Source organism: Medicago truncatula, chromosome 1 (genome assembly GCF_003473485.1).
Source record: "Medicago truncatula cultivar Jemalong A17 chromosome 1, MtrunA17r5.0-ANR, whole genome shotgun sequence".
In the NCBI taxonomy this organism is placed as follows: Eukaryota; Viridiplantae; Streptophyta; class Magnoliopsida; order Fabales; family Fabaceae; genus Medicago; species Medicago truncatula.
The window spans coordinates 7128624-7145684 of record NC_053042.1 but is presented as its reverse complement, the minus strand read 5'-3'; the positions used below and the strand labels follow the sequence as shown (position 1 = coordinate 7145684).

Genomic DNA, 17061 nt, shown 5'->3' with positions numbered 1-17061 from the left:
GAGTTAACAATTTTCAATGATTTGCAAATTCCATTTCACCATGTAACCATTATAATTCTACGCCATCCATACTAATATGTTCACAATTATTTCTTCTTCGGGGTCCATTAAAGATATGTACGTTAAAACATAGTGAAGAAAACAAATTACAACATCCTTTGTGCAAGATGTGTCTTCTTAAAAACTTTATTATAAAAATTCAATAGAAGAAAACTATAGTGAAGGAAAATAGTGAGCAAAACATGTTTATTTTTTCTTTTTTACTACATGCACGCAATCATCTCTAAGACTTGATAAAAAAAAAATGGAGTAAAAAGACTTTTAAGAAGGGGGAAAAAAAAGACTTGGTAAGGACACTTGATAAAGGGGCAATATGGTGCACTAAAGCTCCCGGATATGCAGGGTCTAGAAAGAGGTCCCACAATTTTGGTGTATTGTACGCAGCCATACCTTGATAAAGGATACTTGATATAATTTAAAATTCAATTAGCGAAAAATCTACTACTACTATTATGTAAACCGATCAGATACTTGATAAGAACCACTAGCAGGTAACCAGTATGTTATATTGGCAGACTGAATTACACATATAGATAATACACTAATATTTAGCACATAAACCTCATCCTTCTCCAGCCTTCCTCAAGCCATTCAAACAAGCAGCCCGTTATAACCCTGGGGACATGGAAAACTCAAACAGCGTCATTCACAACAGATCTACCATAAAACTCTGTTGATTTACCGTTACAATAGGAGATACCACCGCGTTTAAGAAATATCAAAACACATGACTTATATTAGTTGTCATGACAGTAACTATAAAACTGCAGCCAAGCAATCAGGATTAATATCAATATTAAGGCAACCTTAGGCACTGTCAGATTCATTTCCTGAATCAATATTCATAGGTTGAGGATTCTTGTTGTAACCACTCATCTCATCCTTGTAACGTTTTTTATCTTCTTGGGCTTTGGCCTCATAAGGTTCCTTCTCCTCCGCTGTGTATGGAACATGCAAAGAAACAGAAAACTTGGTCACAAACACAAAAATATAATAGGCTAAGATTATGGTCACAAATGACACTAGATGGAACTGCAATGAAAAAGTGGCAACCAGCCATACCTGACAGATTTTTCCATTTTTCTCCAAGTACTCTTCCCACGTCCGTAAATGAAATTCCAGGATTAGTTTTCTTTAGATTCTGTCATTAAAAAAAATAAAATAGTTACTGTACTTACTTAAATTCAAAACCACATCACTAATATGTATGTACAGCATAAAACAAACCTCTCTTTCCATCTGAGAAAAGAACATGAAACCAGACAGTGCCCTCTTAGGTGCATTTGGATCCTTTTTCTTCTTCTGTTTCTTCTTCACTCCTCCTTCGTCATCAGCATCTTTTGATTTCTTCTTAGAAGTAGATGCCTTAGAAGGCAAATCCTTCTTTGGTTCCTTCTTGGCAGGTTTCTGGAAGTTGGTCATCATTAAGGTGTTAGGGACACCAAAGATTTAAAGAGTAGAGATGAGGTATCTCAAGATGATAAAAGCAAATCACTTACCTCTGTCTCACCACCACTTTGGCTAGCATCAGAGTCATCTGCACCAGAATCATCAGTAGGAGAACCTCCATCATCCTTGTCGAGAACAAAATCTGAATCCTGTAGACATTTTACACCAATTTAATATATACAAAAGCAAACTAATTCTAGAGAGAAATCCTGCCACATGCAGCCTCCCACAAGACATACGCATATGACATGCACAGAACCACAACAGTAAGCAATACAGTGAGCATGACAAACTGAAAGGGATAGATGGACAAACAGAAGAAAGTTCGCCTACAATAACAACAGACATGCAAGTTTAAGAATGCCAAAACTGAAATGTAAGTAGACTTCAAAGCTCGCTTGTGTATTTTCATGTTCATGCTTAGAAGTTAGATATATTCAAATGAGGTTGGATATAAATAACTATTGTTACCTCAATCACTTAAATTAGAACACAAAAATACCGAAAGCTACTCATGAATAAAGAAGAGGATAGAAACAATATCAAGTAGTCAAGTACAGATTAGGCACCTCCTCGTCACTTTCATCTCCACCAGCTTCATTTCTGATGCGCTCGAGATGTGGATCGACGGCATCATCATCATCATTCTCAAGCACCTTGGCCACACCAACAGTTGGTTGGGCATCAGCTAAATTCATAATTTTCAAGCCCTTAGAACTGCATGTGCAGGACAAAAGTGAATTGCTTGTGTAACAAACAAATATGTGTGATAAATTTTGGCAGTGAGTTAATATTTACCTGATAAAACCATACAAATTGTGGTATTCATTTCTCTGAATATTTCGGAAGAGATGCTCTTGCTCAGATTTGAGTCTGATAAGAAGGTCAAAGTAATGCATGTTTGAACCACCAGCAGCATGTCGCTCAAATTCCACATAGTCAATCTAGTAGGAAATGGTGAAACCATAAAAAACCTCTAATATTTAAGTATCATATGCACATCAACCAGAAACTAACATTTGGTATTTTGGTTATCAGTAAAAGCAACTGGATTTTACCTCTTCATGAAGAATAAGAGTGGGAGGTTTAGGCAGAAAGAAGAAGCTCTTCTCAAGTGGATACAGAATTCCATCTTCAGCTTTCAAAGATGACTTCACTGCATAACCATCTTGACAACTCCTAAATTTTCCAGGCTTGGTAACTTTGCCCCCGGACAAACCACGCAATATTGTGGTAAACACTTCATGGATAAGCCCCTGATTATTGAATAGTGAATTAAATATATCAACTATTGTATCACGTGATTGCATGACCCACGAGTTACTAAATTCTCACACCAGCCAATCAACTAAAATATGCCCTTTATCATTTCCAAAGCAGCTCTTGAGGAGCAGTATCTCAGGTTATATATCAATAACCCAATTATCAACAGTTTAGTCAATACCTTGTAAGACAGCTCCAACTTGTCTTTGTACTTTGAGTTATAAAGATCTTCACTCATTGCCAATTCACTTTCAACCACATAATCAGTTTCAAACTACACAGAGAGGAGCACAACATTGTTAGGTTCAGAAGCAAGCAAAATGTATATCGACTAAATTAGTAAACAAGAAACCAACGAAGTAAAACATTACCTGCATCACGATATGAGGGTACAAAGTCTGTCCTTTCCGAATAGGAGGATCAAGACTAATAATGACGAAGGTATGCGGCTGATTAGACTACGAATACATACAGCCAACAGACATGATAAGTGGTCAGTATACTTAACAAGTCTAGAGAAAAGCATCAATTTACATGTGTGGCTGATAACACTGTTATATTAAAAACAAAAAGCAAGGATTAGGAGATAAACCTTAGGAAGTAAAAATAGGCGAACCACACTGCTGTACTGGATTTTGAAATCGTTAGCCTGTCCCTGAAGCCGCAAAAATGACAAGTGTAATTCAACACTGTATCGTCCTCTGCACAATAAAGCAAATTTCTACAGATCAATCTTTTTCTTGAAAGGACACAATTGAACAGAAGCATGGAAGATAGTGATAACAAGCTTAAATAGTTGAATGTTGCATGTTGTGCAATACATTACCTTGGTGTAAGGATTGCAATACCCTCAAATGTAACAACAGCATCTTCTCCTCCAGCACCAACATCAGCCATAGACATTATTTCATCACGGAAAACCTAATACCAAAATGATTTTACAAATGTCAGTTACCTATAATTTGCTGTAACAAGATATTAATTAAAGTCACAGACAAACTCACCTGAGCAGGAGGGCGATCTTCATCACCAACAAACTGGGTATTGGAACTTGGTACATGGAAACTCATCTCCATCAAAGAATCTTTCTGAGATCGTAAAATAAACAACATTAGACCATAAAAAACGCAATTCCAAAATGAGCCTATTAACTGCAGCCTACAATACTATTCAAGCCCAAGTTTGGATGAGGAAGGTTTTCTTCTAACCAGCTGCAAGTTGTTCCAAACTGTATCAATTCATTAGAACTTCCAAAACTATATATATATACCTCATTTGCTCCAGTTGTGTCATCCACGTGAAACTCCAACATCACATCATTTTTCCCTTGAAGGTTTGTTTGGGAGACATCTGCTAAAGACACCTCAAAAGCTTGCTTTGAACCAACCATGAAAGCCAGCATATTTCCTGAAATGGAAATAGAAACATAAGGACAGCCACTAGTAGTATAGCCATATAAAAGCAGTCAAGTCAGTTCCATCAAAAAGATCCACCATAAAGGGAAAGACTGCATTAGATAAGCCAGAGAAGAAAGCATGAATGAGATAAAGTTCCTGTTTGAGAAGCAAATCCCATCCCCACCCTGAAAAAAAGAACCCACATTTCTATCTTTACAACTTCTCACTTTAAATTGCACTTTGATGTAACAACCAGATTGAAGGTAGTGGTGCTTACTTAGATTCATTTTAGACATGCACCCAAAAAAATAGAACCAACTTAAAAATGGGTACAAAAATAAACGGCAAATAACTGCCCGGTGTTTCTTTTTATAAGGAAATTACCCTGAATTTTACAAAGGCGGTGCACTCAAAATACAAACTGAATGGTTTCAAATAAATATCTTCGAAAATAGTAGGGCACTAATATTACTTACCATGTCTTCATGATGCTGCCATTATAAACGATGTCAAACATTATTTCCATCAAACACATAAATTTACTCGGAGTATAGTAGGTAAATAAATTATGAGAAATATCACAATGAAAATATAAAAAACAGTTCATGCAGTTCATGTAAAGATCACCAACCATTTAGATCAACTTCTCCCCAATTGCGCCCAGTAACAGAAAGTTGCTTCTCCCCAACAGTTACTCCGAAGGTGTTTTGGAAGAAACTTGTCAAGCTTACAACATCCTACAAAATAAGTATAAAATGTCAACACAAGTACAGTATATGATAGCAAGGCTTATCCAAATCCAAATCATCAACGTTTAGATTGGTCAAAGTGTTAATCAACGGAACAAAATTAAGAAACCAAACCAGACCAAACAATTGAATTCCTTTTTCAACATCAAAAACATGCAAATGCACATTCAGGGGGACGGAGAGCTACCTGATCACGGAAACCAGTGAATTTGTAGAACAACCCATCTTTGATCTGAACACCGAGTTGATTTGTCTTTGGAACCTTCATCCATGTTACTCCCGTTATGTCTGCCTTGTCAACATCAATTGATTTACCACCTCCCTGTCTCTTCCATAAAATTCCTCCAGAATATATTTTTATCTGCCCCGGATTCTGCAGCACCAATAATACAAATATAAGTGTCATACATAACAATTACTATTTTCAGTCTGGCTCACAAATTTACTAGAAAATGTCATTTTCCTCATCTTTTCATTATAATTCTTTAATTAAAAAATAGCATAGAAATTGATAAAACCTTGACACTTAACAGCTAATGAAACACTCATAGCTTGTTTGGATGGCCATATTTGAGCTTATCTACTAAAATTAGTTTTGTAAGACTATTTGGAAGAACTTATCAAAACAGCTTATGCCATTGTTCATAAGTTTTTTTCAAATTATTTTCACTAGTTCTCCAAGATAGCCATTGTTTGGATTGACTTATTTGAGCTTATCAACTAACGTAAGTTTTGTGGGACGAACTTATGACATTGTTCATAATTTGTTTTTAATTCATTTTCATAAGTTCTCCAAGATAGCTTACAAAAGCAGCTTATAGCTTATACGAAAACAATTCAATTTTTTTTTTATCTTTTGCTATAGTAATAGCTTATACTTAAGTGCTTATCACGATAAATACCAGTGCTATAAGCTGGAAATAAGCTGTTTATCCAAATATGGCCTAATACTAGATGGATATTTAAATAAATTGCACATAATAACATCAAATGAAATCACCCACTGCGTGATTTTTTAACTAGGTCTGAAAAACTGGAAAGTATAAAATTTGGAACAAAAATCACACTTTACACATTTTTAGTGATTATGGTATATCAAAAGTGCTACCCAGCAGAATATGAATTTACCTAATATTTTCTACCTTCCCATTTTTACAATAAATCTCACTAAAAGCAAAACCATCAACCTAATTACAAATTAAAAAAATATATATATTTGATTTTGTACACAAAAATAATAATTAATTACAAAATAAAAAAAAATAGAGAAGAAAACCCTAGTATTAGGGTTTATGATTTAGAAAAGGGGATTAAAAGTTAGGGTTAAGAAAAGAGGAAATGATGAAAGTTTGAGGAAAGAGGATCGAAAATGGAAGAGAGAGAGCTTACGGTGCCGCCACGGCCGCCGAGGGTAATGTTGTTAAAGAGATGACCGTCCGTCATGGTGGCGAGAAAGAGAGAACGATGCTACGAGACACACTTTGTCTTTGTCCCTGCGACACTGAGAGCAGGTATATATATACTAGTAGTGAAAATGATAAAATTGTCAGAAAAAAATATGGCGCCATCACACCACTCAACTAAACATTCATTACACAAACAAATTAACAATAATTAAGGTTAAGATTAAGATTTTTTTTTTGAAGGAAGGTTAAGATTAAGATTGTTTACTTATTTAAATAATTTTTTAATTTGTGTTAATATTTTAAATTTTTAGTACAAAAAGGGCTAAAGTGTAAAAAAAATATAGCATTAGTTTTCTCTGTGTTTTGGTAGTATCCTTTCAATTTTTCTTAAATTTTTTTTTTTTGACAAGTTCTTTCAATTTTTCTTAAATTTATGATGACATGTCATTTCAGCGACGTGTTATCAAACTTTCATAGTCATGTCTAGAAGTTAACTAAAAAGCTTGATATCTTGATTAAGAATTTTATTCACTATCACACATGTGAAGTTTGAGGTTGACGAGAGCATGAAGTGATTGTCGGTGAACATGGTATGTGCAATGAACGGCTTTTGGTATGTTTTTAGGCATGAGACACATGAATGAACTAAATCACAACGAAATGAGAGGAATCATGAGGATGTGTGGGTATGAGACTATACGGTTGAATGAGTGTTTATAAAGATTAATTGATGTTATCTATACCAACGAGATGCATCTCCTTTTCAGTAACCTAACATATAAAGAACTTCATAGTTAAGCGTGTTTTACTTGGAGTAGTATTTGGATGGGTGACCTTCTGAGAAGTTTTTCAAAAAGTGTGCGAGTGAGAGCAAAACATGCTAAAACGATTGATGTTGATTTGTGGGGGGTCGATCAATAATATGATGTTGGTCGTGTTGGTTCATGGGGTCAGTCGGTAATACATGTTGGTTGTGAGTGTTGGATGTCATGCCAACATCAAATCATATCACAATGAACATAACTCAGTTGATAGAGACATTATGATATGCAAAGGCCACTATTCGAACTTATTCTCCACTTATTTATCTTAAATAATGGATTTTTAGACACTATGCTCTTTAACAAAAAAAAATTATCGACTCATCATAAAGTTTGGAGGAAATTGTGAGAAATATCAAGCTATAAAGGGAAAAATGCGACAAAATTGTTAAAAAAAATGGGGCCAAATCACACAATTAGACTAAAACGCAAGTAAGATAAAAATGAATTTTGAAGTGTCAAATAGTTTTTTCTATTGTTTTTGGTTATTGTTATCTTTCCAATTTTTTTTTTATTAATCGTATAAAAGATTTTTAATGATGGTGTAGCATCACTTGTGATGGCTATATAAAATAGTTAGCAAAGCCGTAAATGAAGGCTTAAGATTGCAAAATATGATTGTAATAAAGATTTCTATCGATAGGTAATAAAATGCATAAAATTGTCCAAAATTGGCAAACTTGTTGGATTTGATAGTCAAATACTTGACACTTGTGTGAACCTCATTTCAAATTTGAGCATGAAAGCCAAATATAACAGAAAATTTCAACCAGACAAAGTTTCACTTCATATTGTTGCAAACATATTAGAATACAATTTGTTAAGGGTGTTTCTTCAACCACACAGGTTCAATTAATTATAACGAATAAAGAAGAAACATGGTTGCAAGGATATCAATTTATTTGGTATATTCATTGGTGGTGGTGTTGCCATACTATTCAGTTTTGTGTCAAGATGCATTGCAAAGTCTAATAGATGGAGCAAAACAATCTGGTATCTCTCAAGACACACTTGATGATGCTCAGAGTGCTTTAGGAGATGCTTCTGTCCAACAGGCTGCTGAGGGTGCCTTGGCTGACGAATCCTTGGCTGATTGGGTTCAACAAGCAGAGTAAGACCATGTGTGCCATTTTTTCCATATATTTTTTAGACATTCTTGAATAGGAAAGTTGTACATCATGGATCGGTACGTAAATATTGTCCAAACGAACAACGTCGAATTGCGTCCTACTTTAGAAGTAAAAGTTCACGGTCCTCCATCCTCACGACTAAGACAGCGACATTATCCGTGTCAGCTTGATAAAAATAAAGAAAAATAAATGTGTTAAGTTTTTAAGGACATTTTTTTTTTTCCAGTCAAACTGATATTGATCAGATCACCATCTATGATGTTACAAACAAAGAGAACTATGAACTTCTACTTTTAAAAGTTGACGTTAGTCAATCATCATTAAAGTTTCAAACAATTTTCAAATATTAGTCTACGGTGGACCATATATCATGTGTCAGTTATCATTAAAGTTTCAAACGATTTTCAAATATTAATTTACGTGGACCATCTATCATGTCATCCACTTTAATAAAACTCATGATTCTTGAACTAACATTTAATGGGTCAATTTATTTTAACACATTTTAAAAAGTTGTGGTGGAACAATTATTGTGTGAATGTTAGTATATATCCACCTGCATAATCAGTAATAAAAAAGACTAAAAGTGATGTTGGTATATAAAAGAATAAACTTTTCAATTAATCAGAAATTAAATGTGATTGTTTATTGTCAAAAAGCAGTGAGCTAACAAGCAAAGGGAGTACACCACCAGCAGTAGAAGCACCAGCAAATTTACCTGCTGATGAAGAGGAAGACATTGCAGAATCATCAAAGAAATCACCAACAAAAGCCCCAAAGTTGGCACCAAATTCAGCTCCAGATAAAGCACCAAAGTTAGCACCAAATTCAGCTCCAGATAAAGCACCCCCAGCTAAACCACCTGAACTTCCACGAAAATATAAGGCACCATCACCTGCACCTCAAGCACATTCTCCCAATGCAGCATCTCCCCAAGCATGAAATGTGTTGATTAATTAGTTCTACTATAGATGTATTTTGTGTAGACTTAATGTGTATTTTATTGTAAATTACTAGCTCCAATCTTGTCTCATAGACAGTCATTTTATAGTTTTATTATTAAAAAAATCATGTGTTCATTGATCACTTGCTTAATTTAAATAGTAATTGTAAACAAAGTCCATACAAATTTTTTCCAAGGACAAGCAAATATATGGGACATCATAGGATGAAAAACCTATAGTTGTTGAGTATCATGTATCAACGCAGAAAGTTTTAATTTGCATTTTAATTCGGAGATTGTTAGATTAATTATTTTATTTAATCAATTATTAAAAAAATTATTAAATAATATAAATTATGATCAATTGTTACTAAGTGTTGTATATGCCTTAAAATCTTAAGTCCGAGTTCTGCCTATCTCGAGACGTGGGAAGAAGGCTCACGATGTGGGAGCTAAAAGGATTGCAGGGAAGTCTATCCATGTCTTCTCTCGTGACGCGGCGCGAGTGCGCGATTTTTCGTTTTCTTGGTCGCCAAATTTTAAGGACTAATTGAATACTATAAAGGGTTAATTAAGTTTTTAGTCCCTATAAATATTCACAGTTTTGTTTTTAGTCCATACAAAATAAAATCACACTTTTTAATCCCTGTGACATTTTCCTTAAGCATTTTAGGGACCAAAAATGTTGATAGAAATTTTTGACAAGGACTAAAAATGCTGATGGAAAATTTTATAGGGACTAAAAACTGTGATTTTATTTTGTAGAGACTAAAAACAAAATTTTGAATATTTATAGGGACTATTTACTTAATTAACAATACTATAAATATGCAGCTCGGGTTTAGGGTAGAGAGAGTTGAAAAAACAAAGGTTTTGTAGCTAACACTAAAACTAGGTTTAAAGATAACTCTTTCTCTTGGTATAAACTTTAGGGTTGGAAGAATCATCATTGAATTCACTTTGTAAATACTAAACAAATTGAATCTCTTAGTCACACGGAGAGATTTAGGTAAATGGTAGAATTATGTTTGGAGATTAATTCTTATAATTCTTTTGGAATCTTTGTGTAAAGATACTCTCTTGATTAATGGAATGGAAATCTGCTCTTTCCTTCGTAATGAGTCAATTTTGGACCGAACTGGATAAAAAATATTATGTGTTTTTCTTTAATCTTTGTGTAAAGTAGAATGATTACAGACTCTAAGAGAGTAGCATATGAAAACGGTATGCTTAGAACCTGAACAACTAGGTTATACAATATACAAGAATCCACTAAGTAGAATGTATCAAATATACACACAATTAAAAAAGCATGTTCAGATACGTGCTTCAGAAATTATATTCTGATACATAATCAGATAAGTTGTGGCTCAGCAAGCTCCAAACTATGTCTGGGTAGGTCAGCCTGCGAGGGAACCTTCACAACGATAAGAGAAGTTCCGTTGTTAGCCTGATACGATAGGAATTTTCACCGGACAACAGTTGAAACGGGCTTCGGGGTTACTCCACTCGTCCGTTCCGTAAAATGAACACATATTTTTTGTCTGTTACACGCTAACTTACTGACTTTAAGCAATTGATTAAGACATTATGACAACACATTTAATCTAGATAGGTTACAAACAACTAGTGATCCTAGACTTCCCCATATCACTATATATAGTACTCAGAGCAGCTTATACGCCTTAATATGGATATACAGACAGAAGGCGATCTTAGGTGTCCCCAAGATTGCCTACAACCTAGGATAGGTGGAACTCACTGAGACATTATGTCTCACCCTAATCCTTTTATTTTCCTTTTTGGTTAAGCAGGTTGATCGAAAGTAGAACGATGAGACGAAGTTTAGTGGAAGAGGCTGAGTGATTATTATATGGGCATACAATCACTAGATGTTGTGTACTCGCTAGTTGATATAAGATATTTGTAAATCCTATTTTTATCAACATGTAAGTATTGCATATCATAAACCGTTCAACATCAATTATCATCTCAAGTTTATGGTTTAATTGATTGTTTGTTTAAAAACTAATCTAACTAATTTACATCAATAAAATAGAGACGAGATAAGGCATATAATGATTAGGGATAGAGTTCGTCAACCAAGCGTTACATATGTATTCTTATGCTCACATAAATGGATTCTAGCTTTTAATCGATATTATCACAAATCACTCGACAACATCATTCATGTCTAAATAATATCATGATTTCAATTGTATCGTTTAATCGACGATTTCTCAATCTATTAAACGATCCAATAGCATTAAGTTCTTGATATTTAAAGTGATTGTCAAAACTTAAACCCTATGTCTAGAATAAAAGTTTTGATAAATGATTATACTAACCCTAGATTTAAAAGTATTTTTCAATATCATTTCAAATCATACATAAGCATAAAACACAAGAATAATATCAATATCAAGTCAAAATTGCTAGAACCAAATATTCAAGGATAAAAAAAATTACATATTGCTTGATCAAGTACCTCTAATCCCAAAAGGGTATATTTAACTACATATTTTCATAGTAGCCTTGCACAAATGGAAGAAAAGAATAAGATTTAAGACAAGATCTTTGATTTCTCTATAAATCTCTGAAAATCCACTTCAATCACTCTTGCTTTGTGTTTCTCTCTCTAAAAATGCCCTATCTCTCTCTTAAAATCATAATATATCCATAAAAATGAGAGAAAAAGCCTTTTATAGGAGTCTAAAAAGTGACAATTCGCTTAGCGAGTTGTTTTGTTGCACCACAGGTTTTCTGCCACGTAGCCTTCTCCTAAGTCGGCTTAACTCGTTGTGGCGAGTGGTGCTCGCTATGGCGAGTTTGCCTTCAAAATTCAGGACTTTCTGGAGTTTTCTCGCTATGGCGAGTTGGCTCGCCGTGGCCTCACTCTGGCATGCTGAAGGTGTGTAAAATTGGGACTTTCTGCCATTTTTTCATTGTGGCGAGTTGAACCTTTGCATTTTTTATGATTTTTTTGGTCATGGCTTGCAATTTCCTGCACAATTGGGTAAAGTAAGGCACATAAAGCATAAATGGTATTTATTCATCAAATTGTAGTTTTTCTTTAGATAACTTGCAAAACAAGTAACTAAAGTGCCTAAAATAATACATAAAATGTCACTTTCTAACACTTATCACTAGTGATGTATATGATTGTTTCAAACAATAATATGTACCTTGTATGATTCAGCTGGTACTTTATTAGAAGTATAAGACTCTTTAGCGAGTGTATATTTATTTAAGCAAGTTTTCTATTATAATTTTTATGTATCAAGTACTACGTTTAACGTGTGTGTTAAATATTTTAGATAAATTTAATTTAACGAGGGTGCTTCAGATGAATTAACCCGGCGGCGTCAAAAAAAAGTTTGTCCCTATTGTACATAAATCATGGATGATGGAAGGAAAAATCAACTACTGAATATAAATATGTATGAGATGAGATAGATATATCTAAGCTTAAAAAGGATTGTTGATATTAACCTGAACCATTAATAAGTCATATTTGACATAAGGATACTTACCGTACAAACACGCTAAGAACTAAAAAAGAGAAATTTTTGTGTAGGAACGAACCTAACTATCATTTTTACAAACAACAAATTAAAATATGACACGTCATTTTTTTTTTTCTTTTAACCATGATTGATGGTGGTGAATACTAACTGCAAATAATGGTTGAGAGAGGAGGAGCAGTTATTTTTCATTTCTTAAATTATTTTAAAATAAAACAATGACGTGTCATGTTTTAATTTGTTGTTTGTAAGAATGATATGTTTTAATTATTTCTTCTAAAAAAAATATAGATTGGTTATCTACCATGATGTAGATCCATAGTAAAATATCTCAATAATTATAGATATCTCAATAATTATAGATATCTCATATAGTTTGAAACATACCTCTTATTGAAAACAAGATATAAATCTCCTAGAAATACAAAGAACCGAAAGAGTTTCAAAGGTTGAACACAAACAAACTTCAACCTTCCTTCATAATTTATCAACCTAATTTAACTATCACAACAAAAAAGATGTTCAAAGAAAAGTCAAGGCTGCATTGTCCCCCACATGGAGGATGTTATCATATGCAAATCAAATCCAAACATCATAGATACATTTTCTCTTTTCGTCCTCATCCGATGTAACAACGGTAGAACTGTATAACTCCATAGTGTCAATATCTTGTTTTCGTTTTTCGAATTCAATGGCAACTTCTTTAGGAAAAAACTACAATCTAGAAGAAAAAAAAAAGTTATCTGGACTTTAAAAAAAAAAGCTTAATAGCAGTTTTAATTCCCAAATTTTTTCAAAAATTGCAATTTTGGTCCCATAAGAAAAAAAACTACAAAACCGTCCCCTTTGTGGCGGCAGTCTTAGCCGCTAAGACCAATTTTGATTCGATTTACGCTGACGTGGCACCCTAAGTGCGGTGCCACGTGTTATTTATTTTATTTTATCTTTTTTATCAAAAATTGGTTTTGGAAGGTCAAAATTACTATAGTTGCAAAACTTAGAGGACAAATTTTATAGTTTTTTTCTTAGGGAGCGAAAACTGCTAATAATCATAAAAAAAACTATCTGAGAAATATCAACCCAAAATATATAATAATTAAAACCTCAATTAAACTATCATAAGAGCAATATCTTAGGAGTATGATCATAACCATAATCAACAAAAGCCTTTATGATCTTTAATTCACCATAGATCCTCTTCTCCTTAAAGGATTGATCCAAATATGAAGATGAAGAATCACTCTTTTCAATCTTGAAGAGAAATTTCTTACCAACCAAAAGTTAAGTTAAAGTTTAAGAGGATAAAAAACACCGTTTTCAGCCCCCAAGACCAAGAGAATAAAAAGTTATCTGGACTTTAAAAAAAAGACTTATAGCAGTTTTAGTTCCCTAACTTTTTAAAAGTTGCAATTTTGATCCCATAAGAAAAAAAACTACAAAACGTCCCTTTTGGCACCCAAGATCAATTTTGACTCGGTCTACACTGACGTGGCACCCTAAGTGAGGTGCCGCGTGTTATTTGTTTATTATTTTTTTTACCAAAAATTGGCTTTGGGGGGTCAAAATTGTTACAGTTGCAAAACTTAGAGGGCGGTTTTGTAATTTTTTTTTCTTAGAGGATCAAAATCGCAACTTCATAAAAGTTAAAGAGCGAAAACTGCTATTAAACCTAAAAAAAACAATCCGATAAGTATCAACCGGAAATATATAATAATTAAAACCTCAATTAAACTATCATAAGAGCAATACCTTATGAGTATGATCATAACCATAATCAACAAAAGCCTTTATGATCTTTAATTCACCATAGACCCTCTTCACCTTAAAGGATTGATCCAAAGATGAAGATGAGGAATCAATCACTCTTTTCAATCTTGAAGAGAAATTTCTTACCAACCAAAAGTTAAGTTCAAGTTCAAGAGGATAAAAAACACTGTTTTAAGCCTAAGTTGAAATAAATTCAATATATAAGTTATTCAATATCCTAAATGTAAAAAATCATCCCTAATTAAAAATTAGTACGTGAACTTTAGATTCATCAACAATCTAAACACATGTCTTCCCAATAAGAAAGTGAACGTCATAGTCAAAGAGAACAAAAACAACATCTCATCACTAACATTAACTTTCACCTTAAACCTAGAACACAAATATTGTCTATAATTTCCCAATTCAAAATAATTACCCAATGACACAAGTTAACAGTATGACCAATTTGCACGACGTAATTCAAAATACAGACTATTTTGTTTATTCGCAATTTCTGGGATAAATTTACTAACCCCTACAATTTTAGGAGGCAAATTAGTGATTTACTTGAAAAAAATTCTCAAGTTTCGTTTCAGTGAACTTGTGCTTCAAAAACCCAAACCAGATTAGGGAGCTTTGGTATTTTAGATGTTTTATTCAAAAAGAATTTGAATCTTACATGTTCACCAATCTTGTCTTGACTTTCCTATGAAAAAAAAATCTTGTCTTGACCTTCTTAAAAAAGAAAACAAATCTTATCTTCACTCTTATTGAAAAAGAAAAACAATTTTATCTTGATGGTCACTTTTTTAATATTGCTCATTTAAAGTCATGGTTGAATTTTATTATAATGAACCCACAATTATTATTTATTTTTTTTTATAATCTTGACGGTGGTTTTTTAATCATGCGCACACACACATATATATATATATATATATATATATATATTGTCTTAGATAAAGTGGTAATCCACTTAAATTAAACTCACACACAACTGTGAGGTCTCAGATTCGAACCCGGGTCACGACGTCTGACCTTGCAATTTTGACATTTGTCCACTGAGGTATGACTTCCAGACTGCACATATATTTTTTAATCATGCAGATAAAAAATCATGGTTGTAACATTTAATATATAATCAACCCACTAATTTTCAACAACACAATGTGATATTACAACAATTTCTTCATTATAGATTTTTTAAGGAATATTCATTTATAGATGTCCGATATATTTTTAACAAGAAAAATATTATGCAGACAACTTTTTCGGTGTCTACAACTGTATGTTTGTATACACACAATAGAGATACCATTTTTTTTCTCTTTTGTTAAGTCAAACAAATAATTAAAAATAATATAATTTTTATATGGTATCTATATTGCGTGTACACAAACACACATTGTATTTTTATAGATACAATGTATGTATATATAGATTTCTTCTTTTTTAAAAATGGATTTTTGTGCTCTTTTGTTAATAAGTTGAACAAATAATTATAATTAATATTATTTTTATATGGTATCTATATTGTGTGTACACAAACATGGATTGTATTTTTATAGACATAATGTATGTATATAGATTTCTTCTTTTTTGAAAAAGGATTTTTTTTGCTCTTTTGTTAATAAGTTGAACAAATAATTAAAAATAATATAATTTGTATATGGTATCTATATTGTGTGTACACAGACACACATTGTATTTTTATAGATACAATGTATGTATATAAATTTCTTCTTTTTTAAAAACGGATTTTTGTGCTCTTTTGTTAATAAGTTGAACAAATAATTAAAAATAATATAATTTTTATATGGTATCTATATTGTGTGTACACAAAACATACATTGTATTTTTATAGATACAATGTATGTATATAGATTTCTTCTTTTTTTAAAATGGATTTTTGTGCTCTTTTGTTAATAAGTTGAACAAAATAATTATAAATAATATTATTTTTATATGGTATCTATATTGTGTGTACACAAACATGGATTGTTTTTTATAGACATAATGTATGTATATAGATTTCTTCTTTTTTGAAAAAGGATTTTTTTTTGCTCTTTTGTTAATAAGTTGAACAAATAATCAAAAATAATATAATTTTGGCTTAATTTCACTTTTGGCCCCCTATGTTTCAAGAAGTTGCGATTTTGGACCCCTAACTAAGTAAAATACAAAATAGCCCCCTATATATTAGATCTTTGACAGTTTTGGCCCCCTAACTAATTAAAATACAAAACAGCCCCTTATGTAATGAATCTTTGGCAGTTTTGGCCCCCTAAATCAATTTTGACTCGGTCAACGCTGACGTGGCACTTCAAAGCCGCCACGTGTGCATTGTTTTAATTAAAAATAAATAAAAAAAAGCCACATATAAATTAAAGAATTAAATAAATGAAAAAAAACAAATAATTAAAATAAATAAAAAAGAAAGAAAAAAAAGGAAGAAAATTGTGTTCCAATATTTGATTCTAACTCTTCTTCCTCTCATCTCTCTCTAAAACACTGATTCAAGAACCTGCTCCATTGACAGAAGCATGGAAAAAGTGGAAAAAGGATGAGTA

At 32.6% G+C, this 17061-nt stretch overlaps 2 protein-coding genes across 3 annotated transcripts; one reads left to right on the top strand and one right to left on the bottom strand.

The window, feature by feature from the left end:
• Positions 1 to 451: 451 nt before the first annotated feature.
• LOC25482152 (FACT complex subunit SSRP1) lies at positions 452 to 6462 on the bottom strand. 2 transcript variants are annotated; one of them, XM_024775399.2, is made up of 17 exons: positions 6308 to 6361; positions 5106 to 5291; positions 4801 to 4906; positions 4043 to 4179; positions 3777 to 3860; positions 3599 to 3693; positions 3365 to 3473; positions 3144 to 3230; positions 2954 to 3046; positions 2568 to 2765; positions 2308 to 2453; positions 2079 to 2226; positions 1560 to 1658; positions 1288 to 1467; positions 1123 to 1201; positions 867 to 998; positions 452 to 675 (listed from the first exon to the last, which is right to left on the bottom strand). In XM_024775399.2, the coding sequence occupies exons 1-16, from the start codon at positions 6359 to 6361 to the stop codon at positions 868 to 870; spliced, it is 1932 nt and encodes a 643-aa protein (XP_024631167.1). In that variant the 3' UTR covers positions 452 to 675; position 867. The 2 variants fall into 2 exon arrangements, with proteins under 2 accessions (XP_024631167.1, XP_013466118.1); XM_013610664.3 differs by having other exon boundaries at positions 487 to 998; positions 6308 to 6462.
• Positions 6463 to 8023: 1561 nt separating this feature from the next.
• LOC25482151 (vegetative cell wall protein gp1) lies at positions 8024 to 9217 on the top strand. The gene is made up of 2 exons (XM_013610663.1): positions 8024 to 8256; positions 8938 to 9217. Exons 1-2 carry the CDS (start codon positions 8024 to 8026, stop codon positions 9215 to 9217), a joined length of 513 nt encoding a protein of 170 aa, XP_013466117.1.
• Positions 9218 to 17061: the final 7844 nt, after the last annotated feature.

Excerpts from the sequence above, each read along its gene's own strand:
- LOC25482152 (XM_013610664.3), bottom strand. The coding sequence starts at position 6,361 with ATGACGGACGGTCATCTCTTTAACAACATTACCCTCGGCGGCCGTGGC. Across the intron at positions 3,047-3,143 it reads ACCCTCATATCGTGATGCAG|TTTGAAACTGATTATGTGGT; the intron begins GTAATGTTTTAC and ends CTCTCTGTGTAG. Across the intron at positions 2,766-2,953 it reads AGTTGGAGCTGTCTTACAAG|GGGCTTATCCATGAAGTGTT; the intron begins GTATTGACTAAA and ends TTCAATAATCAG.
- LOC25482151 (XM_013610663.1), top strand. The coding sequence starts at position 8,024 with ATGGTTGCAAGGATATCAATTTATTTGGTATATTCATTGGTGGTGGTG. Across the intron at positions 8,257-8,937 it reads GATTGGGTTCAACAAGCAGA|TGAGCTAACAAGCAAAGGGA; the intron begins GTAAGACCATGT and ends GTCAAAAAGCAG.